The 26,194-nt window shown below is 53.0% G+C and overlaps 8 protein-coding genes across 8 annotated transcripts, besides 2 other annotated features; 5 read left to right on the top strand and 3 right to left on the bottom strand.

The window, feature by feature from the left end:
* Positions 1 to 6,435: 6,435 nt before the first annotated feature.
* CTAM01_00911 (uncharacterized protein) lies at positions 6,436 to 6,603 on the top strand (the record flags this gene model as incomplete). The annotated part of the gene is made up of 1 exon (XM_060516955.1): positions 6,436 to 6,603. The coding sequence occupies one exon, from the start codon at positions 6,436 to 6,438 to the stop codon at positions 6,601 to 6,603; it is 168 nt and encodes a 55-aa protein (XP_060388417.1).
* Positions 6,604 to 6,883: 280 nt separating this feature from the next.
* Positions 6,884 to 6,964: a sequence feature (Short protein (CTAM01_00910, KAK1511980.1) was converted to a misc_feature.).
* A 1,502-nt stretch (positions 6,965 to 8,466) lies between these two features.
* On the top strand, positions 8,467 to 8,871 carry CTAM01_00909 (uncharacterized protein; the record flags this gene model as incomplete). The annotated part of the gene is made up of 1 exon (XM_060516954.1): positions 8,467 to 8,871. The coding sequence occupies one exon, from the start codon at positions 8,467 to 8,469 to the stop codon at positions 8,869 to 8,871; it is 405 nt and encodes a 134-aa protein (XP_060388416.1).
* Positions 8,872 to 9,432: 561 nt separating this feature from the next.
* Positions 9,433 to 9,510: a sequence feature (Short protein (CTAM01_00908, KAK1511978.1) was converted to a misc_feature.).
* A 1,480-nt stretch (positions 9,511 to 10,990) lies between these two features.
* On the top strand, positions 10,991 to 11,572 carry CTAM01_00907 (uncharacterized protein; the record flags this gene model as incomplete). The annotated part of the gene is made up of 2 exons (XM_060516953.1): positions 10,991 to 11,315; positions 11,346 to 11,572. 2 exons carry the CDS (start codon positions 10,991 to 10,993, stop codon positions 11,570 to 11,572), a joined length of 552 nt encoding a protein of 183 aa, XP_060388415.1.
* Positions 11,573 to 12,219: 647 nt separating this feature from the next.
* On the top strand, positions 12,220 to 14,226 carry CTAM01_00906 (leukotriene A-4 hydrolase/aminopeptidase; the record flags this gene model as incomplete). Its single annotated transcript, XM_060516952.1, has 2 exons — positions 12,220 to 13,280; positions 13,341 to 14,226. The coding sequence occupies 2 exons, from the start codon at positions 12,220 to 12,222 to the stop codon at positions 14,224 to 14,226; spliced, it is 1,947 nt and encodes a 648-aa protein (XP_060388414.1).
* Positions 14,227 to 14,505: 279 nt separating this feature from the next.
* Positions 14,506 to 16,414, bottom strand: CTAM01_00905 (uncharacterized protein; the record flags this gene model as incomplete). Its single annotated transcript, XM_060516951.1, has 4 exons — positions 14,506 to 14,879; positions 14,965 to 15,404; positions 15,465 to 15,899; positions 16,044 to 16,414. The coding sequence occupies 4 exons, from the start codon at positions 16,412 to 16,414 to the stop codon at positions 14,506 to 14,508; spliced, it is 1,620 nt and encodes a 539-aa protein (XP_060388413.1).
* Positions 16,415 to 17,110: 696 nt separating this feature from the next.
* CTAM01_00904 (uncharacterized protein) lies at positions 17,111 to 22,036 on the top strand (the record flags this gene model as incomplete). The annotated part of the gene is made up of 4 exons (XM_060516950.1): positions 17,111 to 17,393; positions 17,479 to 18,376; positions 18,427 to 19,728; positions 19,783 to 22,036. The coding sequence occupies 4 exons, from the start codon at positions 17,111 to 17,113 to the stop codon at positions 22,034 to 22,036; spliced, it is 4,737 nt and encodes a 1,578-aa protein (XP_060388412.1).
* A 116-nt stretch (positions 22,037 to 22,152) lies between these two features.
* CTAM01_00903 (FAD dependent oxidoreductase) lies at positions 22,153 to 23,534 on the bottom strand (the record flags this gene model as incomplete). Its single annotated transcript, XM_060516949.1, has 2 exons — positions 22,153 to 22,348; positions 22,417 to 23,534. The coding sequence occupies 2 exons, from the start codon at positions 23,532 to 23,534 to the stop codon at positions 22,153 to 22,155; spliced, it is 1,314 nt and encodes a 437-aa protein (XP_060388411.1).
* Positions 23,535 to 24,320: 786 nt separating this feature from the next.
* CTAM01_00902 (isocitrate lyase) lies at positions 24,321 to 26,109 on the bottom strand (the record flags this gene model as incomplete). Its single annotated transcript, XM_060516948.1, has 3 exons — positions 24,321 to 24,678; positions 24,764 to 25,659; positions 25,723 to 26,109. 3 exons carry the CDS (start codon positions 26,107 to 26,109, stop codon positions 24,321 to 24,323), a joined length of 1,641 nt encoding a protein of 546 aa, XP_060388410.1.
* Positions 26,110 to 26,194: the final 85 nt, after the last annotated feature.

The following is a 26,194-nucleotide window of genomic DNA, read 5'->3' as shown; positions in this document are numbered from 1 at the left end:
CAAAGGTAAGCGCGATACGTACCTTACCGGGAATCCTCATCGATGGCGTTTGTAACGACGCACTGGCGCACATGGCATCCTTCCCCTCTTCAATGTTCCTCTCCGAATAACCGATGCCCGTCATGCTAGTTCATATTACCCGTCTGATAACCTTTTTTCTCAAGATTTTGGTGGTGGGAGTAGACCGGGCGGGTGGTAAGTCAAGGGTTCTCTGCTACACCAACAGCACCATCTATATACACTTCACCCAGACTTGTCCACCTCGCCTTCAAGTCTCTCTCCTGCGGCTTGCCAGGGACTTTGCAGCACACCTCAGGGTGAAGTAAGGTAGCGTCGCCACAGCAGTGGGTTGAAAGCCACCACTTGCCACAGACACAGTACTGCGTACAAGAAATCAGGTTGTGAATGTAACGCTTCTACTAATAACCTGAAGCACTCGGACCTGTTTGTGATTGTCTAGATGTCCAACAAGTTACCGGAACAGGAGATGACCGAAAGAATACCCTGGCGTGATGTTTCCGACTCTACTTGGCTCTATCTCAAGATAGTCTCCGTTCAAGGGGTAACGTCTTCGTGAATTTGGAACGCTTTCAGGTTGTCTGTCTCTTCAAGTTCATCTGTGCTCAAGTTGCCAGCTACGGTCTACAGTCTATGAGAATAGGGAGGGGCAGGTATGAGATAGTAGCATTGAGCACATGGACACTAGGCTACTACCTCAGAATTGCCTCTCAAGTCTCGACCACCCAACTTCCCTGCCTTTGGAGGCCTGGACCGTTCTTGTTCCTGCTTGCAACGACCTCGACCTTTCCCAACCCAGATAATACGAGTCGCACTTGCTTCTTTCAACCAGGTAGATGCCTCGCGCTTCTGGCAAGTCCCAGCGCGGAGACACAGAGACTGAGGGGCTGAGTTGACTCGGTTCCTTCCCATAATGTGCCATTTCCACGTACGGGAACACAGTGGTGCGGCAGTCAGCCGTCTTCAACATCGTCTCTGTGCGAACAATATCCTTGTCATTTTGTCGTCTCTTGTCTTGCCCCTCTCAGCTATGGGCAATCCGCGGTACCACCGCCACCAACACGAGAATCAAGAAACGCGCTAAACACCGACTCATGGCCTCACGACCGGCTTGTTTCTTCCAAAAATCTATTATCGCAATGCGCCTTTCAAAGTCAGATTCGCAATCGAATCCACCTGACTACCAATCCATGACTCTCTCCACACTCCATGTGCGTGCCCAAGCGACGATCATCATCATCACGAAAAACGTCCCTCTACGAATAGCACCATTCGCTTACACGAGAACCCACCCTACCTTACCTCTAGTGCAAGCTTGACTTCATCTTGCCTTTTCAACACCATCAATTTCTAGTGGATGTCTGCTTCACCATCCCACAAAGCAACAACACAGACGTGCTCCAGGGCCACCTTGTTGTACTGTCTCATTCTGCTACCATGGTGAGAAGTCACGCCGTCGTCTCCCTCAGGTGACGAACGGCCGTTTAAGCAAAACATTTCGGACATCTGCTACCACATCATGCTTCGACCGGTCCATCCTATTGCACTCGCGCCTACCTCGCTCTCTTGATCACAGCCTCTTTCTCGCTGCATCGCAGCACGCATCAAGCGCTGCGCCATTCTTTGGGTCGCACGTCCCTCTCACCGCAGCCGATGTCACCACCCGCGGAAGAACGAAACTTGCTTGCTGATCGAGCCGCGAGCCAACGAACGCTATCGCCTTAATGCCATTCTTGTTTCTAGCTTCGTGTAAGCGCGAGAACAGCAGAGAAAAGATTCATGCCATCAAGTACGTTTCCAGCCACCCTTACGATTGAGGATAGATGGCGTCTCTAGACTGATCTTTCGGCACCGTTGCATCGAGCTACTTCTCATGTTTGACACTGACTTTGTCCAGCAATAATCACACGTGGACTACAAGTGGACGCTCTGGCATTCCCAATTTCAGCTAGGCGAAGAGCGCATCAGCTAAAGAGCCTGCGTGAAGGCCTCACATCATTCGCCATCAGCTGCGATTCGCTGGCTGATCTGGACCGTCTCGGTATTCAAGCTCGCAGCGATTGGAAAGAACTTGCCAGGATGCATCCGCTTTAGTCGGGAGGGGATGCCCTGGCAATCCAATGATATGAGTCGGAGAATTTACGGTATTGGCCGAATGTCAAACTCGCACAGGCACACAGCGGGGAGGCTTTGCATGAAGTCGCATGAATGATGACCCCAACGGACGAAGAGGATTGGACGACCAAACAAGCATATCGAGAGAGCTACCATCGACGACGTAATGGTACCGAAACTTCAGGTATCATCCTCTGCGGTCCATCCAAAATCTGAATTTATCGCTTCGCAATGGACAGTGGTAAATCCGACAGCTAAAGTAGCCAGTATGTTCGACTTCATCAACGACGAGGCGGAAGTCCACTTATAATTATGGCTTCATCAACAGGAGAGCGTTTAGTGCTGTACTAGGTCAAAGCCTGTTCACTCGGAGACTCGGGAAGCGGCGAGTCAAACTAAGCCTTCGGTCCCGATGGCACTAACAAGAGATTGACGTTGGGGCTTCGAGCTTTGACATCGACACAGGCCGTGGACAAACCCTTCGAAAGAATAGACCCTTCAGCACCAATGGCTTAAAGTTTGTCCTTAGGGCACGACAGACGGTCTCAAGTCTTTCTAGATTGCGCCCGGTGGCTTCGATTCTCGGCTGCTTAGACTTCTGTCACTTGCATGGCGACATGCCAACGAGTGTCACGAATCCGCCAGCCCAGCGTCATCGACGTGGGCAGCGTTAAACACAGCTCTCCATCCGTTGAAGCAACATTGCATACCTATGGCTCTGGGTCAACGGGTCCATTCGTCTAGTCATCGGTTGTATCCCACAGCTCCTACCTCACCATCGGAAGTTGGTTTCACCTTAATTTACCTACGACTCCCGCTCGGAACGCTCGCCGGATTCCAGTCGCCAAGCTTTTTTTGGTCCAGCACTATGAGCGGCCCAGCACTTGTTCCCGTCTCCACGTTCTTGACGTTAATCGTATCACCAATACTGCTCAAGGAAACAACGGCGCCTTTGGATCGCTGAGCTGCCTAGGATCCTCCCGGTCTGTCAAACACAGCCAACCCCAATTGCCGTTTTTCGCTATGACTCCCCTTTCCCCTCCTCTTCGTTCTTAGGGGCGGAAACAACAGGACCTAGAAAAAATACGCCATGCTCAAAATGACAGCTGAGCCGGTCACAATTGTCAAAGCGTTTTATTCACTTCATCGTTGCTTATGGCGAAGGCTGATGGATCGACCACTAGCCCATTCTATATTCATCCTGGACCAGAGCAACGTGCGGACGACGTGCCCGCAATTGACGAATACTACCGTGCATCCTGCGCACTTGAGTCTGAAGCGCTCCGAGCCGTCTCGACCCAGCCGCAATCTCCGTGAAAAATAGGCTGCGAATCTCGGCTCCGGTCATGAGTTCGCATGGGTGTCTTGAACGCCTTCAACAATGATCACACCGCTAGTAGCTAGAGTCTTGGTGTTGTCCGAGCAGCCCTTGAAAGCGTTCGAACCTACCGATCCTTACACGTTTGTCCGTACGGACTGACGGAGTACCAAATATTTTTCACTTTACGAATATCGACCAGGAAGTCTAGGTAACCACGTTGGCCGGACTTCGCTCCCGAGGTAAGGGACCCCTGGTTCATCTTCCACGAGCCCAACAGCGACCTTGCCATTAAGATCAACCTGGTTTCCACGTCTCTGTCTCCTCTCAGTGGCCCGAACGTCAGTTTCTGCGGCGCGGATAGGTATGATGGAGCATATGAGAGTATGAGGAGTTAAGTGAGGTCAAACTTGACTCAAGCCATAGCACTCTAACGCAATTTGACGACCGTGTGCTGACGGGCATCGGCGCCTATCCGAACAACGCGGGGTTTCTTCAACTTGCCAATAACTTATGCACGAGGCGGCTTACACGGAACTGAGACGTCTTTGAAGAATTGGAATAAGAAAGCAGCTTGCACTATGAGGCGTGGGGTTCACACTCTAATGGTTTTGCACAGCACCGTCTGTTTTTTGGAATATCTCAGACTATGATCAGCGATGTCACGAAATTGGGAGAAGAGAGGCCACCACGGAGATGTTCATGGTTATTCTCATTGTACAGCAACTCACTGCACCTTGGACGACGGTGAATGGAGGTACGGAGTACGGATACGGGACACAAACACTCGTCCATCTTGAGACGAAGATCAACTTGTCGAGACCTCCTCAGGCTCCCATCCTTCGGTGGGACTGATGAGAACCTGGGTGGAACCAGGTATCCTTGAAGGTGCAGCATACATGTCTGAAATAGGTTGATCTCCGCCCCTAGCCACTCCCCTATCCTGAGCAATTGCTAGGGCCCCTGGCCTCTCTACCTCCCAACGAAGCTCCCCTGTCGACGACCCATCTCGACACTGGCTCCCCGAGATATCAAGGCTCCAGCCGTTCATTAATGCAGGGGGGCTTTACTCACCTCGCACGTGTACTCCGTAGAGCGGTGGCAGGACAATATCGAAATCGACTGGGTTTACCGTTTTGCAACGAGCAGAGCGCCGGGGTCGTGGATCCTGAGTGATGTCAATATCGCACCGTTGTATTGTAAGACGGGCCTCAGTAGAATATATTCGCCTAGTTGAGGAACCTCATATCCGACAACTTGACGAGAGAGACCAATATTTCATCTCGAAAGCTCGGCTCATAAAGACAATCGCGGCTAGGACACATCATCGGCATACTTGACACGAAACCATCAATATTTCACCTGATTTGGGATTTCCGCCTTCATTAGGGCCAGAGATAGCCAGGTCTGGTGGTCAGTGTGCGCGGACGCATCCGCGTTGAGATCGGCCGGCTACAACCTGGTTCATGACCGTGCTGGCGCGCTGCGATGCTCCAGCGTCGTCACATTCACACGGACTGGGGCGACTTTTTACACCCCGCACTTAGGACCATCTCTGCAACGACGTCGCATTTTTCACATCGCTTATGCTGCAAACGAGTCACGAAAATTCATAGAGAAATGATGCATGGTGGAGATGACTGCGGTACTCTCAGGAGTTCGCACTCGGAACTCACCATTCTCATAGTCATGGGACCACGAGGCAAATCCTCAGCGGAACAGCGGCAACAGACAAGAAAATGAACCACAACGCCATGATACAGATGTTGCACTGCGAATGGATACTGTGTTGGCGCGCAGCGGTCGGCCAAAATTGAGGGTTTTTAGAGTTACGTCAACAACTGACAGGAAGAACTCGTGGCCCGGGCCTCGAAGATCTTGTGAGATCTGCTGAGCTGGCGCTGTATTGAGCAAACTGAGGGTTTCGCCCAGTGAAACACTGACGCTGAACAATGCCGTCTATCCTCTCGCTATCTGGATCCAGCTAGCTAACTGCACCATCCACTCTTCCATCTTATCTCGCGTTGTCTGGGTCAGTCATTCTCCACCGACCAAGTGCCGATAACTCTGCAAACTTCCAAGTGCCGCATCACGTCAATGAGGACCGAAACCACAGCAGCAGGCTTATGTGTAGCTTATTCCTGAGAAATCAACGCCGCCCATACAGCCTTCGATATACGCGTTCAGATGTGTCGAGGTTCACTTGTGTCGTCCTGTCCAGGTCGCTATCATGTCCGGCCGCAGACCGTTGACGATGATGAGACGACCTCTGATCTTGTTAGCCGGCATCCATCTACCAGGAAGCAACTTCATATGCCGGAAACAAGCTTTCTAAACAACCTCAGTGGAGATAAGGTGGTGGCACCTCGAGTGAGGGGATAGTAGGGCGCCATCATTGCGAGTATGGGCAGCAATCATTGTAATCTCAGGCACTGAAAGCCCCCACGCTCTTGAGGAACAACACAGTACGGACACAACAGCAGGCATCTTCCTTCACGGGACCTAGCTACACCAAGCAAAGTAAGGATCTGACATTGAGACAACCTGCCATCGTTCCGATATTCCTGGCATACCAAGCTTATAATACACATAGTAATGGCAGGCACTAGAGTCTGGTTCGTCGCAGACCCATGGTTAGCGCCATTGCCTCACATCGCTTACAACTCCCTCGAAACTCGCTTTACAACAGTCTCGGGATACGGCTGTTTGCACACATCCCACATAGAGAGAGGTCTATACCAAAGCCCTCTCAACGACTTTCTGGCTCGATCAAGCCTGGTTTCTTCCCCAGTTGATCTCAACGATGGACCGTGTGACACGTTGACAACACTATGCCCCTATTCGCACGCTGACTGATACGCCACTAGGTTGCAACCTTGCAACAAAAGGAGGATGTGGATTCGCTCACATCATAGACAGTTTACAGAACTTCGAAGACGCGTCAACTCTGTGGCGAACTGTTTAGACCAAACTACCAAGCAATCATGGACCATGGGCGAGTCCTCTGCCAATTCTCGCTTCCACCAGGTTCCTGTAATAGGCAGCGGTCAAGCCTCCGACGCAAGAGCGAATCGTCATATCACATAGGACCTGCCACTTTTCTGGTTGACAGTATGTCTGATCGTGGTATTGCAAGCATCATTGTCCCCTAAAGAGAGGTTCTATTCTAGCGTTTCCGAGGCTCGAGTAGTAGGTGGCAGACACGCCTTCGCCTGCTTCAAGTGCGGGGTCGAAACAGCGTTTCATCCAGGAAACTTGACCTGGTAGTCATCTGCAACCTATTATTCGTCAGTGGCAAGGAAATCACAAGTGCGGATAATCTCTCTATAACAGCTACGATACGGGGAAGGAGGCCGATCTCATCCCCGTCAGAAGCGAAGCCACACAACCGTAGTTACGGTTCAAGGCGTCTGGATAGAGGCAAGGCTAACGATGGGGGAACGACTAATGTTGAGTATCTACCCCCGAACGGCGTCACCTCGAGGCCCCGAGACCCAGGCTACCAACACATGAAGGTAGTATTCATGAGCTGCTTGAGGGGGGGGCAATTGCGAAGCCGGGGGATGCGACCCCTAGAAACACTGTCACGAAAGGTGGAGGGCGAAGCATCACTCTATGGCACAAGAGTCAAGACTCAACTTGCAAAACGTGGCAAACCCCTTGACAAAACTGCAATTGGGCGCAGATTTGAGCGGCTAGCCAACCCTACAACTTTGTCCCTGGTAGGCCGCAGTCTCGGACTAGAGATGCTAACCTGGCGAGATTACCACACGTTGAAGAGTTGAGGAGATTTCCTGAGAGGTCCCGACATGGATGCGGGTGGCCCATGACAAAAGGGATCAACATGCGGAGTATTATTTCGTCGTATATTTTTTGACTTTGGCACCCGTCTCGGGACCTGCATGTCAACGGGCATATTCGGGAGAGATCAGCAGTCAATCCCATCCAAGTTTCCAATTTTCTCCGACGATTACAGCAGCGCAAATGCCGGAGCCACATGGTTGACAGGCCCTTTCTCTTTGTCAACTAATAACACCGCAACGACTTCGTAACCCGTAAGACAAGCTGATTTTGCAGAGGCATTGCATTCGATAGACGACAGCCATGACAGGAATGTCGATTTACCATTAGATTCATCGCTTTGCAATCACCATGACACGCTGTGGGAGTTGTAGTACTGTCAGAGGCTAGTGGAGATGAAGGGAATAGACGTCAGGCGAGACCCTTCAATCCTCAAGCTACGGATACCATGGACTCGCCCACACTCTCCCTCCTCTCTCTCGCTGCCTTAAACTAACCCGAGGTTAAAGTTTGGCCAACGTTCCCAGGCTGTCATGTCAAGATCTTGTCGGTGCCCCTCAATTAATTCTTAGCGCGGAAAACGCGATCGGACTTGTGCTCCCCCGGCCCTTGTCCTACCAAGGCTCTCACTTACATTGCATTGCTGCAATCTACGGCAACGCACAAACAGACCGCGGCTTGCAGTAGCAGTATGCGTGCCATCATCATGAGTTGACAGAGCACGCAACGCTCAAACACGGGCCTCTTCCGACGAGCAGTGTAAGCCTTCTAGACATCTCTACCACGCATACGGCCCTCTCGCAATGGCTCTCGGTGCCAGACCGAGCCCTCCCGGCGCAGGATCAAGGCTAACCTTTCGGGCAGTATTCCCACACTTTCATATCCGGTATTCGGTCATTCGGCACCGATCCGGTCTCTGGCGGTCTCTAGAGAGGTTTGCAAGAAGCACCGTCCTCCTGGCCCCTCTCTTGGCGAACTCGGCCGGCCACCCCCGCTTCGGAGCAAGACCGATGCTCAATCCCTCCCCTCGGGCCCCAACGCAAAGAAAAAGAGGAAGAGTGAGAAAAGCCACGCGTTGAGCCTGGCTTCCGGCAACGCTCCCTGCTAAGCTTGAATTGTTAGCGTCCCTCTTGCTTGGGAAAACGCTATCCAGCGTGATCTGGGGGGGCCCTTATCCAGTCACAGCTCGGCCACGCCGCACCACTACCACCAATATGTATGAAGATGAGCTAGGCTGGGAGGGGCAGGCCGACACTGGCAGACTGGCCCCCCTTTTCCCGGTCTTGGCTTCAACGGGTGCGCTCCGCGGTTGCTGCTGGTCCATGAAGCTTCAAGGGCAAGGTCACGACGCACCTGCAGTGGTGCGAAACCGCGATCCCTCCAACGTGGTAGACAGAGAGGGCCAGATCAAGTCGGGGAGGAAGCGTCCATACTCGAAAGGTGCCCATCCTCCGGCGCATCCTCCGTGGCCGAAGTCCTTCGCTGCGGAATCTGGCCCTCCAAAACGGCATCACTTTGCATTTCACACCCTGTTCGTGGCTCTTATCACTGCTTGCGACAGACTCACAGACTCACAGGTTAGAGCATGCCCTCCAGCAGTTCAGCAGTCCAGCCTCTAGGCCTTGATAGAATCAGCATTCAGCGAACCTTCATGGCCTCACCCCTGCACTGCCTTGCCTACTTGCTGCTCAGTGAGTTTCCAAGCATTCGTTTGTCAGAGCTTACAAGCCCAGGGGCCCAGGCCAAACAACGCCCATTGCACCAGCCTGGGCTAGCGAGACAATCGTTCCCGTCTTCCAGGAACGAGGTCATCTCCTGTTCGTCAACAACCGTGACCAAATACTGCATTGTCTAAAAGCCCGTAGCCATACATTCGGGCTGTTTCACGACGGCACGAGGGAAGCGCACCTGTTCTTGCACAGCCCGACCCATCCCAGGCTGAACTTTCACAAACCTCTCAGGCTCTCCCCCCCCCCCCCCCGGCCGGAGGAAGCCCAGACAAATATCGGCAAATATTACACAAACTGTACGGATATTCCCAGCGCGATAGCTCGCATCTTATCATAGGCAACGCCACATATAGCGCTATAACGAAGAACTGCTGCAGCCCCTTTCAATCTCCAACCATCCCCTTTCCCCCCTCCCCCTTCCACCGAAGAAACGAGCGAGACCCCTGCTGGCTATTTGGACTCCGGTTGGACACGGGCTTCCAGAAGAATGTGGGTTCCTGTTGTGACAGGGTGACAGCGCGCCCCCATCAAGTGTGGGGTAAGGGTGGCCGGACAAGCTCCCACGGCTCCCAGCTCCCCCCTCCAAGGCTCAAGCTCCGAGGGCCCTGAGGAAATGAATAAGACGGATCCGTTATTGGTGATGGAGGCATGGATCTCTGCGATTGAGATTGAGAGGCCGTTTGGTATCCGCAAGCTTGGCGGTCTGTTTTCCTTCGGGGAGGGGTCTCAAGATGCAGAATATTCAATATCCTTTGCTATACTAAGCTTTCCACTCGGGAAAGTTTATCGCCCTTGAAGATGTTCGCCCAGTACGAGGATGGATCTTTTATTTCTCCTTAGTCGCAAGAAGCGATATTGCAAAAGAGAAATGACGGGCAGTATCTACCTTTACGTATTGGGAGGCTTCAAGCGATTATACCCGGATACGTAACGACTGTCACCTGGGTATCCGTATTCGCACAAAGTACACTACGAGACTGGTCTAGGTGGTGTTTTTGCTGGGCGGCGGCCTCTACCTGTGGGCTTTCTCAGTGGGATTTTTTCTCGCCTAACGATAGGCATACCCGTGGCAACCGTCACGATGCAGGTCTTGTCACATATCTCGCATCCACCCATTTTAGCCGGAGGGAGGAGGAGCCCTTGACTCTCTCCCACTCTCTTCCTCGAGTCTGCCAACCCCCGGAGCTGGGTTTGGAACCTCTTGGTATCCACAACTCACGCCATGCCGCGCCGCCGGTGTGACCGCGAGGGGCAGTAGCCACGGCCGCGGATGCAGAGCAACCCCTTCCACGGTTCCGACCCCTGTCCTCTTGCGATACCTCGTTGGGAACGCCTTTTTTGTGCCACAGTACGCAGTAGGAGTGAGAAGTGCGAACCGGTCCAGGCGAATGGGGAATGAGCGGTTGGGCCACCTTGTTCACGAGGTGGAAGCGGAAACAGGCAGGAGGCCGAAAAAAAGAGAGAAAGAAGGTGAGGCTGCAGACCCGCCACCATCTCAGATTCTGCAGTCACGAAGAACTTTGTGTCAGTTTTTCTTGTCTTAGATGCGGATGCAGACAGATGCAGATGCAGCCCAGATGCGGGAAGGGGTCTACGGATACAAAGATCGGGCCGGGTGGAATACGAAAAGGAGGGTGTTGACGGGAACGGGAAAGGGGAGGTGAGAAGGTCTGCTGCCACGACACCATGAGCAGAAACGACCTCTTGCATCGCGAGGAGGAAACTGAATCGGGGAGCAACGGCCACATTCAAACGACGGCTGGCTGTATTTCTGACGCGTCGTGCTCCAGCTTCAGGAGGACACGAAGCCCTCCTGGAGTCGTGACCATTGTCGGATTGTTCCCAGCAGCATCATCATCGGCTATTGGAGCCCTGCCTTTCTATCCTCTATCTCTCACTCTTTTCTCCCCTGATGCACGCACGTGGAAGAAAACCCTCCGCTGAGAGCAGTTTGTTTGATTGTGAATTCCGAAACCCCTCGTGAGAAGGGAGATCGGCCACACGGAACATGGAACGAACTGCTTGTCGAGGTATCTACGGATACTGTTTACGCAGTAAGGGGGTTATCGACTTCCAGGTCCAGGTCTCGAGGTCTGAGCCGGGTGGGCGAGAAGGAGACTTTTCGTCCGGTTTCTCACCCCGGAAAGGACGGAGAGAAGTTTTCTTGTTCCAGGCCATTGTCGACAAACCCTCTCTCAGTGTTGTACGAAGGTATGTGGGAGTGTATGATCTCATGCGGCAGCACCGAAAAAGAAAGGGGTGGACGGTGACGGGTGGCTTGGGGAACAGAAACGCAGGACAAGCCTCCAGGGGCCAGGGCGGAGAGGGAAAAGATAAGTCGGGATGGCGGCGAGCAGGCACAAGGAACGGCTTGGGCAATCCCCGTATCCCGGAGTGCGAAGACGGCCCAGAGATTCTCTCCCAGGTACGGATACGTCACGCAGGGAGATCCCATCCCCGGGGAAAGGCAGCGCCGTTTCAGGATGTTGGTCTTGGTCGTGGTTCACTCGTTCAGCTCCGTTCTGGCTGGGGTCTGCAGCTTTGCAGGTTCGTGTGGAGTTCGAAGACTTCCAAGAGAGAGAGAGATTGATACGGAAGATACCCCGTGCTAGGCTCGCGTGAGCTTATCGACGGTTGAGTTTTCGGTGTGCCTGGAGTGCCTGGAGTTTAAGAGACAAGTGTGATAGCCAAGGCTTCCAGGAGAGCCGATGGTCCGGCCTTTGATGTGGGTGTTGGATCTCATCTTGAGTGATGAGGGATGGCCATCTCGATGGCGCCGTTAGATGTCGTGCTCAAGCCACGGCATTTGATCGATTGAGAAGGGCACTTCGTACTCTGTAGAAGGAGAGAGATGGCAAGCAATCGTCCGCCTGGCCTGTCTAGTTCTTGCATCTTTGGGACGTTTGGGATGAATGCTGAAGACTACTTTACGAGGGTTTACCACCTGGTGAAACAAACGTGAGGTGGGGGCTGGATAGAAACAGTCGCCCTCTCCAAGGTAGCACTCGTGGCTTCCATGACAGATCCAGATAAAGTGTGGCGGGAGGTATGTGGCTTGCCCCGTTGCCGAACTAACCGTCTGTGGCTGAACTTCATGTCCCACGTGTGGCTGAAGCTACCCCTCTACCTTAGTCCGAATGTGGCAAGTGCTACCAACAACATCACGAGAGGAGGAGTTGAAGGACATCAAATTTCTGGAGAACTGGAGCTCCGCAAAGTCAGCAAGTTTTTACACACATGTGGCGATCCCTTCTTGCAAAGGGTTCAATTCCTATCAGAACAAGCTTCACCCGCCTCACGAGCCCTCAGAGCCGCGCAGCCGCCTTCGGCACTACTGCAAAGATGGCGTCCACCACCTCGACCAACAGAGACCCAAACACCCTGTCAAACTATGGCGCGTGGCTGACCAAGCACACCACCGCCAACCTGACGATCGACTTCAAGGACAAGTCTCTCAAGGGCTCCGTCACCCTCGAGCTCGAGTCCCTGACGGACAGCCAGAGCAAGGAGATCATCCTCGACTCGAGCTTCCTCTCCATCTCAGGCGTCAAGGTCAACGCCGCCACCTCGACATGGGAGCTCAAGGACCGCGTGGAGCCGTACGGCGCCCCTCTGCACGTCTTTGTGCCCCAGGGCGCCGCCAAGGGCGAGGTGGTCAAGGTCGACGTCGACCTCGCTACCACGGACAAGTGCACCGCCCTGCAGTGGCTCACGCCCGCGCAGACGAGCAACAAGAAGCACCCGTACATGTTCTCCCAGTGCCAGGCCATTCACGCCCGCTCGCTATTTCCCTGCCAGGACACACCGGACGTCAAGTCGACGTACAGCTTCGTCCTCGCCTCGCCTCTGCCTGTCGTCGCTAGCGGTGTCCTCGTTGAGGGCTCCGGTAAGGATGAGAAGAAGGGTGACAACACGGTCTACCGGTTCGAGCAGAAGGTGCCTATCCCGTCGTACCTGTTCGCTCTGGCCTCGGGTGATATCGCCACGGCGCCTATCGGACCGCGGAGTATCGTTGCCACGGGACCTGATGAGCTCAAGGAGTCGCAGTGGGAGCTGCAGAACGACATGGAGAAGTTCATGGAGGTTGCCGAGAAGCTTGTCTTTCCTTACCGGTGGGGTCAGTACAACGTTCTTGTTCTGCCGCCGAGTTTCCCCTACGGTGGTATGGAGAACCCGATTTACACGTTTGCTACGCCGACCATCATCAGCGGTGACAAGCAGAATGTTGACGTTATTGCACACGAGCTGAGTCACTCGTGGAGTGGTAACTTGGTGACTAGCTGCAGTTGGGAGCACTTGTAAGTCGGATTTCGATATGTTGTCATTGTGATAAAGGAGTAGCTGACGATGTGATATAGCTGGCTGAATGAGGGTTGGACCACGTATCTTGAGCGTCGCATCGGTATGGCTGTCCATGGTGATGCTGAGCGCGACTTCTCCGCCATCATTGGCTGGAAGGCCCTTGAGGACGCTGTTGCTCTCAACGGCGCCGACTCGGAGTTCACCAAGCTCATCATCAACCACAAGGGCATCGACCCCGATGACGCCTTCAGCACCGTCCCCTACGAGAAGGGCTTCCATTTCCTTTACTACCTCGAGCGTCTCGTCGGCATGGACGCCTTCGACAAGTTCATTCCCCACTACTTTACAAAGTGGTCCCGCAAGTCCCTCGACTCGTTCGAGTTCAAGGACACCTTCCTCACCTTCTTCAACGGCCTCGGCGACGAGGAAATTAAGAACAAGGTCGCCTCCATCGACTGGGACACGTGGTTCTACCAACCCGGTCTTCCGCCCAAGCCCGTCTTCGATACCACCCTGGCCGACGTGTGCTACAAGCTGGCCGAAAACTGGAAGGACGAGTCCTTCAAGCCCTCCGCCGAGGACGTGGCCTCCTTTTCCGGGAACCAGAAGCTTGTCCTCCTCGAGACGATCGAGAAGTTCCCGTCTCCTTTGTCCGCTGACCGCGCAAAGCTGCTCGGCACAGTGTACGACCTCGTCTCGTCGCGCAACGCCGAGCTCAAGACGGCGTACTACAAGATTGCGCTCGCTGCCGAGGACTCGTCTGCGTATCAGGGCGCCGCGGAGCTGTTGGGTCACGTCGGTCGCATGAAGTTTGTGAGGCCGCTGTTCCGGTCGCTTAACAAGGTTGACAGGCAACTTGCGCTCAAGACGTTTGAGAAGAACAGGGACTTTTACCACCCCATTTGCCGTGGTATGGTTGAGAAGGACCTTGGACTTGTGTAAATAGATACTTTCTTAACGCACGAAGCTTTGACAAAAAAATGAGTAAACTCTTTCGAAGAAATAAGTTCACTATGTGAATGTCATGAAACCCACGTATATGTATTGGGGAAGATTTTCGGCACTTCAGTTGAGCCTTGAAGTCAACAGACAGCGCCTGGTGGAGGTAAACCATCCGGTGTATTGTTTGGTAATATGAGAAAGATGTCTCTACTAAGAAGTTGTCCCTCTATGTTTTATTCTTTCATGATGCACGAGTTGCTATCTTACCCCACAACTCCCTCAAACATTCGCTCCCCATAACAAAAGTTGCATCTCCCGCTCAAGAGGCTCCAGCACGCGATTCTGAACAGATTGTAGGAAATGGTTATCTTCGAGGGATGCTGTGGGATCAAGGTAGCTTTGCAGACAGTACGTTATTGCACTCGTAAAGCCGTTGGACAGGTTTCCGAGCCGCACCTGCGTGTCAAGCCACCTCCTTGCCGTAGATAAATCGGTTCCCACGTTCACCTCGCCATTTGGGCCCAAATCTTCTGGCTGTCTGAGATCTACAATTGGCTTCCCGCAGTTCATCTCAAGTAGCATTACGGCAAGAGCGAGCATGTTCTTGCGATCCGGTGATGGTTCATATGGCGCTGCCGCCGAGGCAGGTGTATCTTTTGTGCTGTGTTAGCTCATCATAGCTATAGGGGTTGATATGAAGCATGTGCCCGCTGCAGCTCTCAGGATGGATGATCTTACCTGAGGTGTATAAGCATGTCAAGTAGGGGTGTTTTATATCTATCGTCAAGTTGTCTTCTTGATGAGAGCGTATGAATGCAATATTCTCTCCGTTCCAAGCTTGATGAAGCCATGTGGTTTCGCCAAGTTGCAGAAGAGATGAAACAAGTGTTATAGCCAAGCAGTAGAAGTCTGCCAAAACATACTCCTTGCGCTTCATCGTTGGAAGATACTGGCTCAGAGTCATATGGTTGTCGATAAGGTGGCATTCCTGAGACTTCACATCATACATCCGTCGCATGACATTCGCTGAGTCGATAGCAAAGCCGGCATTGGGATGCAAGACCTCTTCCATGGCCATACATATATCTTGAATCTCGGCCGCGTTGGACCTTAGAGCTTCATTTAAGCCATGTGCAATATCCGCAACAGAGAATTTGACTTTCGGAGTATTATGCGAACTGTGAATAGCGTCAGTCTCCGTATGTCTGAGGGAACTTTGAGGTGGGTGTGCCGAATACCTCGAGATAGCTACAGCATCGTCATCAACCTGGAATTCGGTATCGAGCCAAGCCATCACTGTGACCCGCCAAAGCGAGACACCAAAACGGTCCCTTTTCCCCACATCACTGAGCGCACCACGGCGGTTCCTCCTCTTTTTTCTGATCAGTCGTTGCTCAAGAAGCAGCCCTGCCTGGTGGCAGTCATGATCTGCACACCACCTCTTGTGGAGGCCCTCGTGAACTCTTGACGCGTTGGCCCGAATGCTGGGTAAGGGTGCGACGAATTGTATTCGTGCCTTCAGACTTTCGTCCCCGTCGTGAGTACTAGAGTGAATCTTTTCGGCTTTCTCCAGGAAAACTGCGAGTCTCTCGTTGCAGCTCTTGAGCTGGTCCAACTTTTCATTGACAGCGCGCCGTTTCATTGTGAAGGCTATTCGCTCCTTGAATTCGAATCTTCTCCGTCGGTCAGCTGGATCTGGCCTTGGTATGTTCGCATAGACTATTGCCTCCAATCCTTCGTTGGTCACCTATATTGTTGCATCAGTCCGGAAGAAACTAGTACATCAATAGAGGGTGAGTAGCCGAACTTTGTCTGACCCTTTGATGTTCAGATTGGCGGCTATGGCTACCATGATTGAAGCCATCTCTGTGACAGTATCCATTGACGGATTGTAAGCCTTGCCCAGGTCCCTTTTCAAGTCGGCAACGAGCTCCTTCGACTTCCAAAGCTCATTCTGGGGATCTGCGACCATTTCTAAGAGGTCGTCATTTATTACTGTTCTCCTGAGTAATAACTCCAGATTCATCTCGAATAGGGTATGCTCCATGTAAAGCTTTCGAATCATCTGCGAGAGCTGGCCTTTCCACTGGAAGAATGCTTTTGCGGGCTCGATGATGTCTTCGTAATGCTCCAAGGCTGAAATTACGAGAGGCACAGCCCCGAGGACGAGACCGGCAACCTCTGCCATTCTAATGTTTCTGATGATGCACAAATGCCTCCTGTCTCCTGTGTTCTACGGGTAGTGATCTCAGGAGCTTGCAAAGATTGAGATGTTGAGCAAACATGGCCACCCATTACTTTTCGCTGCATGTTCTCTGCATGTCCAGTCAGCCTGCATGAGTAGACAAGAAGCCTGGCTTAGATTGGTCACGGTCGCAGCCCTGGGATCCTCGCAGCTAGATTCATAATTGGACCTTGGAAAGGAGGGGTTGTGAGACAGTATCCTACCCAAGATGCACTTCCTTACCCCTCTTCTAGTTCATTGCACTCAATCATGTGAGTCTGCGACTAGACACATCAGACAACTAGGTAGTCGTGCCACAATGTCTCGCAGTCCGCTTCCAGAATGCCGTTAGAGACTCTTAGTCCTCAATATAACAGATGAGGAAGTCGGAATGTCAGAAGATGTGAGCAACTCTTATCCAGCACTCATATCTAGAAAATGCCAACATACTGTATGGCGTCGAATCACCGAACTGAGGATTTACTTTGGCATCTCTATCGCCAATTCCAGGCGACAACGTTGAAGAGTAGAATACTGTCAAGTCTTTCGATACCTCTGGCTCACTTCGAGGAGCAGGATTCATGTAGACACGCCAAACAAGAGAGGAAACCATCAGGGCTACTCATTCGAGCTTGACCAAGCCTGATCAATTTCGCAGAAATGTCTTTTCAGCCGCCTGCACCCTTGATGGAAGCGACACGATCGGTCATAGAATCCTTCCATGTTCTAGTGTTCAATATGGAACATGCCGAGGAGAAGTTTCGAAAGCAGATATCTCCTCTCGCCCTCAAAAACCAGTACGATCGTTTCAAACTCTGGGCAGCAAATCTTGGAGCCCTTCACCATGGACGAGCATCACTAGACTTCCGCTTGATGGATTCTTCTCTCATGAAATCCACACTGTTAAAGTTTTTGAACGAACTCAGACTTGTGCTATCAAAAAGTGAGCTGTCCCAACGTTTCCTGTCTGCTTTTACAAGTATCCATCATCTCGTCTTTTAAGCAACTATCCTGATTGGCATTTCTAGGCAGTGAGATTGTACAGGGATCCAGATTACCGTTAGAGGAAGCTTTGGCGCAAGATTTAGGCGAAGCTTTGGAAGACTTCAGCGATAGTGATAGTTCAAGCAGCGAAAACACCGACAGAGTTTTCAGTAACCGGACTGAGCTGGGGCAAAACGCAACCGAGACAAGTCAAATCCTGTCGTCTCTAATGAAGGCTTCCTTCAAGATCAGACAGCCTCTGAGTAGGACGGCACAGCTTCAACACAAGGCCTTCAACCATAAATTATCAATCTGTATCAACGATACAAGTACTGGCGATCTTTTGATGGCGTACTCCGACTTTGACCGGCTCCACGTCGAGGAGATGTTCCGGCAATTCCGAAAATACACCATTGAGATGGATCCCAGATCAGCTTTCCGCGTCTCACATCGTCTTGGAGAGTCGGGGCATTACCATGATCATTTAGACCAGCAGCTGATAGATCGTTGGAGCAAGTCCATTACTAATCGACGGCGCTTTTTCTCCTACTGGAAAAGACATGCTTTCAAATTATCTAGAGCAGCGCCGCCTGAGAGGGCAGAGGATAAGCACGTTCCCCTGAGACCATTCATCCTTGCCACTAAGCAAACCTATGTTCAACGCCCCTCAGAAGTACAAGGTTCTGCTTCCCAGATTCAAAGAGCGGAGAACTCTGTGGGGCCTCCTTTGGTATCAGAAACGGACGCAACAAGATACGAAGAGAACATGGACGAACACGACACGGTGTCGACTGTGTCATATGCCTCAACAGCACTCGACATTGGTGGAAGCACGAGTAGACTTCCACCCCCTCCTTCCATAATCACAGGACAGCACGAGTTTCTCTGTCCGTACTGCCATGTGCTTTGCCCTTCCAAAGAAGCCAAAGGCAAGCGTTGGAGGTAGGTGTTTCCCCTCTGCGAAGGGCGTTCTGCCGGCTAACTTTCCATAGAGAACACATTCGCCATGATCTTCAGCCGTACATGTGTACTTATATTGATTGTGCCGATGCAGACGTCATGTTCATAAATCGAGCGTCATGGACGGAGCATGAATCACAAGCCCACCGCCGCATTTGGCGTTGCTTCGAACATGGCATGCAGTTTAGTTCGCAGGACTCATTGACAGCACATTTAGAGAGCTTTCACTGCGACCTGGGCGTGGCTCAGATTCAAAGTATCTCAGAACTCTCTGTTGTCAGCAGAGATGATGAACGAAAAGCTTGCCCGTTTTGCTTGTCATTCGGGCCCTTCAAGAAAGACCTGATCAACCATATGGCATTTCATATGGAAGAACTTGCTACTTTCGCCATATCGAGAAGTGCTGGAGAGAAACCCGAAGGAGATTCTCTTGGGACGAATTCTGGTGCCACTATTGGCGATCTATCTGCCGATTCTCTGAGATCCGCTGGTCTGGATTTCTCGTACGAGGATTTGGTGGAGTCTCATACAAGTGGTCAAGTGGGTTTGAGTGATAAAACAGGGCCTGGCGGTGCCCCGTCTTTGGACACGCCTGGAAACATCGAAAGAGAGTCGGATTCAGATACCTGGTATTTCGATTCGTCCAGGTTCGACGACTATGAGGCTTCAAGGGATGTCTTCTTTAGGCTATGGCACCCTGGCACTTTGGCTTGGTTCTTAGCCTCGGCCGATTTTAAACTTTGGTCATCTGAAAAGGGGCATCTGCTTTTCATTCATGGTGTCCCCGGCGTAGGAAAATCAGTCCTAGCCTCAGTTGTCGCCCACTCTCTTGCGAACACCGTCCAACTTGGAGTCGCCACACTCATTTGTTACGGCGAATCTACGGCGGATACGGAAGAGGCCCTTCTACTTAGCCTGCTGAAACAGTTAAGTCGGAGTATTACGAGCCGGCCTGCGGGATCCCTCCCATTGCGGCAAAAGAGAAAAGACTCGCCGAGCCATCAGGAGATACTAGAAGCCCTCAAAGATGTTGTGGCTGAATTCGAAAGGGTGCACATCATTGTCGACGGACTCGACCAACTCCAAGATCACACACGCATGTCCCTTTTGCGATCACTAAAGAAACTCAATGACCAGGGAGTTGGCGTCTTGACAACCTCAAGAACGATTCCGCACATGTTAAGAGACATGGAAGGTTGGCCAATTGTCGCATTCGACAGCAAGGCCGACGACATACTTTTATGGGTTCGTGAAGGAAACTCGCCATTCCGTCCACTAACACCATCGGCCATTGCGCACGTTGATCGCCAAGTAGTCCGATATTCCGAAGGAGTGTAAGTGTTTGACAATTCTGACTGAAACTTTAGTTTAGAGTCTCACAGCTATAGGTTTCTCTTCGCAACCTTTTACCTCCACCTACAGAGCATGACGGACTCCACGTGGGATAGATGGGATGCAGATCCACTGAACCACTTCTACGCAAGGCAAGTGGATAGAGTTGTGCGTTCTCAACACCCAGAGCTGGCCGTGAAACTCCTAGGTTGGGTCGCCCTTTCTATGAGAGCGATTACAACGACGGAAGCTCAGGCTATGTTTGCATTCATGGACAATATTCGGCCTATTAACAAATCGTCTCAACCATCTCTGGATAGCATCATATCATCCTGCGCCGGGCTCCTTATAGTAGACGAGAAGGATACTATCCGCTTTTTTCACAGCACAGGCCTCAAACACTTCCTCGAAAACCAGGAAAAATGGTTTTTGAACGTCGCCCGTGAACAGGCAGAGCTGTGCTGCAAATATCTTTCGCTTGACGCGTTCGAAAGTGGAGCATGCTCGACACTGTCCGAATACAAGATGCGCCTACAGTCGCATCCTTTCTATGAATACGCAGCTCTTCATTGGGGAAGAAACGCAGTCACTGCCTTCATGCGCCTTAAAGATCCCAGAAGGTTCAAGGCCAGCAGAATTTACAAGACTGTCATGCGGTTATTTGCGAGCGAGGCCAAGTCACAAGCGGCCTATCAAGCTCTAACGGCCAACGAAGTAAGTCTTGGAGAGCCAGCTCCGGAGAAATGGGTCAATCTTCACCTGTCGGTGCTGTTTTCATTCCAACAAATCGTGATCGAGATCCTCCCTGAGGTTGCAAAAGATCATGACTTCTTGCGAGATGAGTCCAAAGCTAGATTGATTTTCCTAGCCTCGATAAGTGGCAACACAGTCATTCTTGAACAGCTCCTACATTTCATGGTCACCAATATTCCTATAGCGATAGGGAGAAGTCTTTCCCATTGCCAGATGGCAGTTGGATTGAAGCTGGGCCAAATTCTTCACACGGCCGTCCGCTATGGTCATGTACACGTCGTCGAGACTCTACTCAAGTTTCACGCGAACGAAGATCTGCAGGGTAATCAGGAGAATTTAATGTGCTCGGCGGTGGAAAATGAGCACCACGAAATCGTTTTCGCCCTTTTGAAGGCTAGTATAAGTCCCAACGCAGTCAACTCTTGGCTCAAAACGCCACTGGGATTGGCTATTGAACGAGGCCACGAGAATACTGTGCGTCTCCTGCTATCTCACGGAGCGGACCCGAATATCCCGAACGTTAACGACGAAACGCCTTTATTCGAGGCTATTATAGCCGGTGAATGGGGTATCACCAGTGTTCTTTTAGGGTACGGAGCCAACCCAAACGCAAGAACGACGGCAGGCCATACACCGTTGGAGTTGGCTATCGCAGTCAGAGATGCGAAAGCTATTCGCTTGCTTTTGGGGTATGGCGCGGATGCCAATGCTCAAAGTCTTGATGGGACGCCTCTTGTGTTGGCGGCTAGAGGAGAGGGCCTTGAAGAGATAGTCGATAACCTCTTACACAGAGGAGCCGATCCTAATCTCCCAGACTCTTCGGGCAAGACGGCTTTGGAAATCGCATCAAGCAGCGGAAGCAAAACTACAGAACTCATTCTTACCAAGTTCAAGGAAAGTATGGCCGCGAAGAGGGAGGACCCAGCAATGAGGGTCTTATCGGCGGCGAGCAGTAACTTCGAAGACCGTCTTCTTGATCTCTTAGTCGAAGGTGGCGACGCCAACCAAGGAAATTCACTGTACGTGGCTTCAGAGAAGGGCTTCTCAGCAGTCGTGAATGCTCTTTTGGTGCATGGCGCGGACCCGAACGCTGCGGGGCCAGATGGAACGCCGTTGGTGATAGCCGCTAAGAACGGGCATCTGGACGTAGTGGACGCGTTGATAGCATGGGGAGCCCGCCTGGAGGAGGCGGATAGCAACGGGAAGTCTGCTCTGTCTCATGCGGCTCAGAGAGGACACTTGTCCATCGTGAAGCTTCTCTTCGAGTCTGGGGCGAGGGAGGATAAGCGCGATCTACATGGAAATCTGCCCGCAGATCTTGCTCTCCAAAGCGGCCATCTTCCAACCCGTCGTTTTCTCCTTGAAGTCAATTACCTTCAAGTTTCAAGGCCAGGACGTTTGCCCAAGTACTTGGACAGAGTCGACCGGTGGGTGATGAAAAACAAAGGAGGCACCAGTCAAGGTGAGACGCCTATTTTTCGAATTAGCGCATTCACGGGCGACGAAGTTCGCTTTCGGTTGAGCGAATCGGAAGGCGTCGACTTATATGATGAATAATAGATGGATATCGAGAGCACAGTCTTTGATTTTAGCATGAATTATGACTTATACTCCAAGATCAATCAGACGTGAATAAAGATTTTAGACAAGTCTAGACAAGGGAGCCGTTTGTTTTATAACTTGGACTGCTCCTGTACCGAAAGCTTCCGCAGCAACGGCCCAGCGCGGCTACCATCTCCCGAGAACCCAAACGGCTGCTCGCTGCTGGTGGGCCTTCTTAACCTCCACTTCTCTCGCAACACTGTAGATGGCTTACGCTCGAAGCTATCAGCGACTTGCGGACCAATGGCCGGAAGGAACTTGAAAGCACTGGTTCCTCAACATTAGCAAACAACACCAAATCAGGGGTTAACCCCAAAGGAGAGAAAATTACTCACTGTCCAGCACCACCAGTCGCAAAGAACAAGCCCTCGAAATCCGGGTGGTAGTCCGCGATAAAGTCTCCCTCAGGGGTATCAGTGTACCAGCACATCCTCTTGTAACACCACTCTCTCTCCGCAAACTCGGGGAAGAACAACCTCACGCCCTCCCTCAAATCCTCGTCCGCGTCCTGCGGCAAATACCCAGACGCGGCATTACTCTCCCTCAACCGCGGCGTCGAAATCGTCCTCTTCCCCGCCCCGCCCTCCTCAACCTCAACCTCGGTCGCGAATCCCCACCCGTGCCTCGCGAGCTTGAGCAAGTTCGTCCCGGGCGTGGGCGGGAAGCAGAACACGCCCGTGCTCATGTTGATCATGACGGGCATATCCTTCACCCTCTCCGCCTCCTCGGCCGAAAGCTGGATGAAACCCACGGGCTGGCCCGAGGCCGACATGGCGTGTCCCATGCCGGGGATGATGCGGTTCGTCCACGCCCCCGTCGCGAGAACAATCTTGTCCGCCGACAGCGTCGTCCCCGCCGCCGTCTTCACGCCCGTGACCTTATTCCCAGACCTCTCGAGCGAGACGACGGTCCCGTGCCGCCCCGTGACAAACGACACGCCCGCAAGCGTACACTGCCCCGCGAGCGCCCTAATCGCCCCCGCGGCATCAGCCCACCCACCAATAGCATTCAACGTGGCCGTGAAATCCTTCAAGTCAGCCTGCACGCCCTTGTACCGCTTCTTCACCTCTACATCCACCAGCGGCGGCGCATAAAACTCCTTGGTCGGCCTCCCGCCGCTCTCCCACTTGCGGAACTTGTCAAAGTAGGCGCTCGGCCCCTCCCGCTCGTCGGCCATCATGACGAAGCCGGACTGGTGGTAGTGCGGGCCGAACAGCTCCGACGTCTGCCATCCGTGCAAGGCGTCCGTGGCGAGGGCGGCGTAGTGGGGGTCCGCGTACTCTGTGCGGATGATGCGCGAGACGTCGACGGAACTGCCGTCGGGGACGGGCGGAAGGAAGCGGTCTAGGACTGTGACGGAGGAGTAGCCGCGGTTCTTTGTCAGTTCGTAGGCGAGGGAGAGCCCGAAGACGCCTGCGCCGACGATGAGGATTGGTGAGTCTTTGGATGCCATTGTGTAAGATGTGTGGCTTTTATGGTGGATGAGATGCAGTAAGGTTGTGAGAAGATTTAGGGAAACGCCAGCTGAAGTTCCTCACTTCTTTGTCTCTAGTTCACAATGATAGAGTTAGAAGAGTAATCAAAGATGATTTTATTCCAAGATGAGTGAGCTCTTCAACGACGTGCGACTCTCTCATGTTATACCTATCAACTTATCTCAACAATCAACGTCGGCGCAGGGTCCGATGGGATACAAGCTGGTGTGGGGACGGACCGGTTTCCGTACCCACATTTTCCACATCCAACAGCCTGGGTGGGGGCTGCGTGGAGTTCATCACAAGTAGCAAAGCAAATGAGAAAGGAGAATAACGTCTACCGAGGTGGGAACCGTTGAGGCCCGGATTTGCCAATCTGGTGCCATTGGATGCCGTCATGTCGGGCTTCCGGAGTCGGAGCTGTGGGGACTGGAATTTACGGGCCTCTCTTTGCAGGACAGGCTGGTGCTGGCCCGCTGGGTGGTCCCTGTTGTGGGTCCAGTCGGCTTCTGCCCGGGGACCGCTTGCCGAGTAGATGCTATTGCATCCCATCACCAACAATTACCACACCACAATCAACATCATGGACTTAAAAACGAACAATTCATAGACGTGCTACCGACCCTGAACCCATTCTGAATAGGTACACCTGCCATCCAACAGAAACAACATCCTTGCATCTTAGATACCTCCTATCCATTTCTTCTTCCCCCATACATACACCACAACCCAATATCTCCATCACCCCCCTGTTCAAACGAAAATCAGTGGAACTGATCCTCCGTCACGCCCTTACCCATGGCAGCGGTACTGCTGATGCCGCCAGTGACCATCTTCTGCAGCTCGTCGACGTACGTCGCGCCGCTCCACTTTTGGTGCTTGACGACGTCGACGCCCGAGTCCATCTCGGGCTCCTGCACGAGCTCGCCGTACGCGCGCATACCCTGCTGGCTGTACGCCTTGGCGAACTTGTCGCTGATGAGCGCCGTCGTGTGCAGGCCCGCCAGGGTGATGAACTGCCAGCAGTAGCCGAGCGACGCGAGGCGGCGGATGTACGTCTCCTGCTCGTCGCGGGGCATCGCCGTCTTCCAGTTGAAGGAGGGCGAGAGGTTGTAAGCGAGCCTGGAGAAGACCAAAAGTTAGTAAACCCAATTTTTCTATTTACCAAGAGGATTCTTTCTTTCCGAGGCTGGACTTGTGTACTTACTTTTGCTCGGGCCAGACGGCGTGGACGCCCTTGGCGAACTCCTGCGCCTGCTTGAAGTCGGGCAGCTTGCTCTCCATCCAGATGGCATCGCAGTAGGGGGCATACGCGATGGCACGGTTGATGGCGCAGTCGCAGCCGCCCTTGAGGCGGTAGTAACCCTCGCGCGTACGCGGGGAGTCCCAGTCAAAGTGGATGTCGGCGCCGAGGATGCCCTTTGCGATGGCGCGCGCCTCGTTGTTGCTCTTGCCCTTGGCGGCGGCGGTGTACTTTTGGATCAGGCCGTCCTTGTTGGAAAGAGGCGCGGCCTTGATGGCGTCGACGACGGCCTCGTCGAAGCGCTTGAGGTTGGCCTGCTTCAGCCAGTTGTCCTCGATGACCTGGAGCTGGTCGCCCGTCTTGCCGGCCAGCTCGGCGGCGATCATGAGGTCGTTGAGGGGCTGGAGGCTGGGGTTCGTGGAGCCGAGGATGAAGGCGTGGTCGCGGGGGTCGATGTTTGTGCTGAGGAGGGTGGCGGCCTCGGCGTCGGTGCGGGCGACGGCGACGAGGTTGGAGCCCATGATGTCGGCCTGGGCGCGGATGGCGACGAGGCGGTTGATGTGCTCCTGGATGGGAACGAGGACCTTGCCGGCCATGTGACCGCACTTCTTGGTGCCGGGGGCCTGGTCCTCAATGTGGATGCCGGCGGCGCCCTTCTCGATGAAGAGCTTGGTGAGCTTCATGACGGCCGTGAGACCGCCGTGGCCCGTGTCGGCGTCGGCGATGATGGGTCTCAGGTAGTCGATGTTGGCGAGCTTGGCGCGAGCCTCCTTAGAGACGCTCAGGCGTTCCTGTCGTTGTTTCCGGTCGTGGAAGAGCTGGGCCATGAACAAGTGGGCGACCTTGTTAGGAACGGTGGTCTGTCAAGGCAGGTTAGCTATGGGTATTTCCTTGGACAGTGGCTGACAAGGTAGAGAACTCACATAAGGGTAGTCTGCCAGATCCGGGCCGGGCTCGTCCGAGGCCGAGGCCGTTGACGATGATTGCCATCCAGATACGTAGACGGTGTCGAGGTACTTGGCCATCTGAGTGACCATTGTGGGCTCCAAGCAGCCGTAGGTGTAGCTGGCGTCCTTGTTCTTGAAGCGGTTCTCGAGAATCTCAAAGAGCTTCTTGGACTGGGCGTTACTCGGATACTCAATCTTGAGGTGGCCTCTCTTGGAGACAATCTGCTCGGCGGTGAAGGATCGCTTGGTGTGTCTCCATCGCGGCTCGCTCCACCACTTCTTGACTTGCTCAACCTCCTTTTGGAACAGGTCATCCTCGATGTTCGGGTCCACGGCGTTGTTGACCATGTTGCTGGCAGCCATGATGGGCAACGTGTAGCTTTAGACTTGTGGGAAAGATGACGCTATTGTGAGGGTTTGTAGCGGAGATTTCTCGGCGACGATATGC

Source organism: Colletotrichum tamarilloi (genome assembly GCF_030869305.1).
Source record: "Colletotrichum tamarilloi strain Tom-12 chromosome Unknown Scaffold_2.1, whole genome shotgun sequence".
NCBI lineage: Eukaryota > Fungi > Ascomycota > Sordariomycetes > Glomerellales > Glomerellaceae > Colletotrichum > Colletotrichum tamarilloi.
The sequence above is the reverse complement of the archived record's forward strand: the minus strand, read 5'-3'. Positions and strand labels throughout refer to the sequence as shown.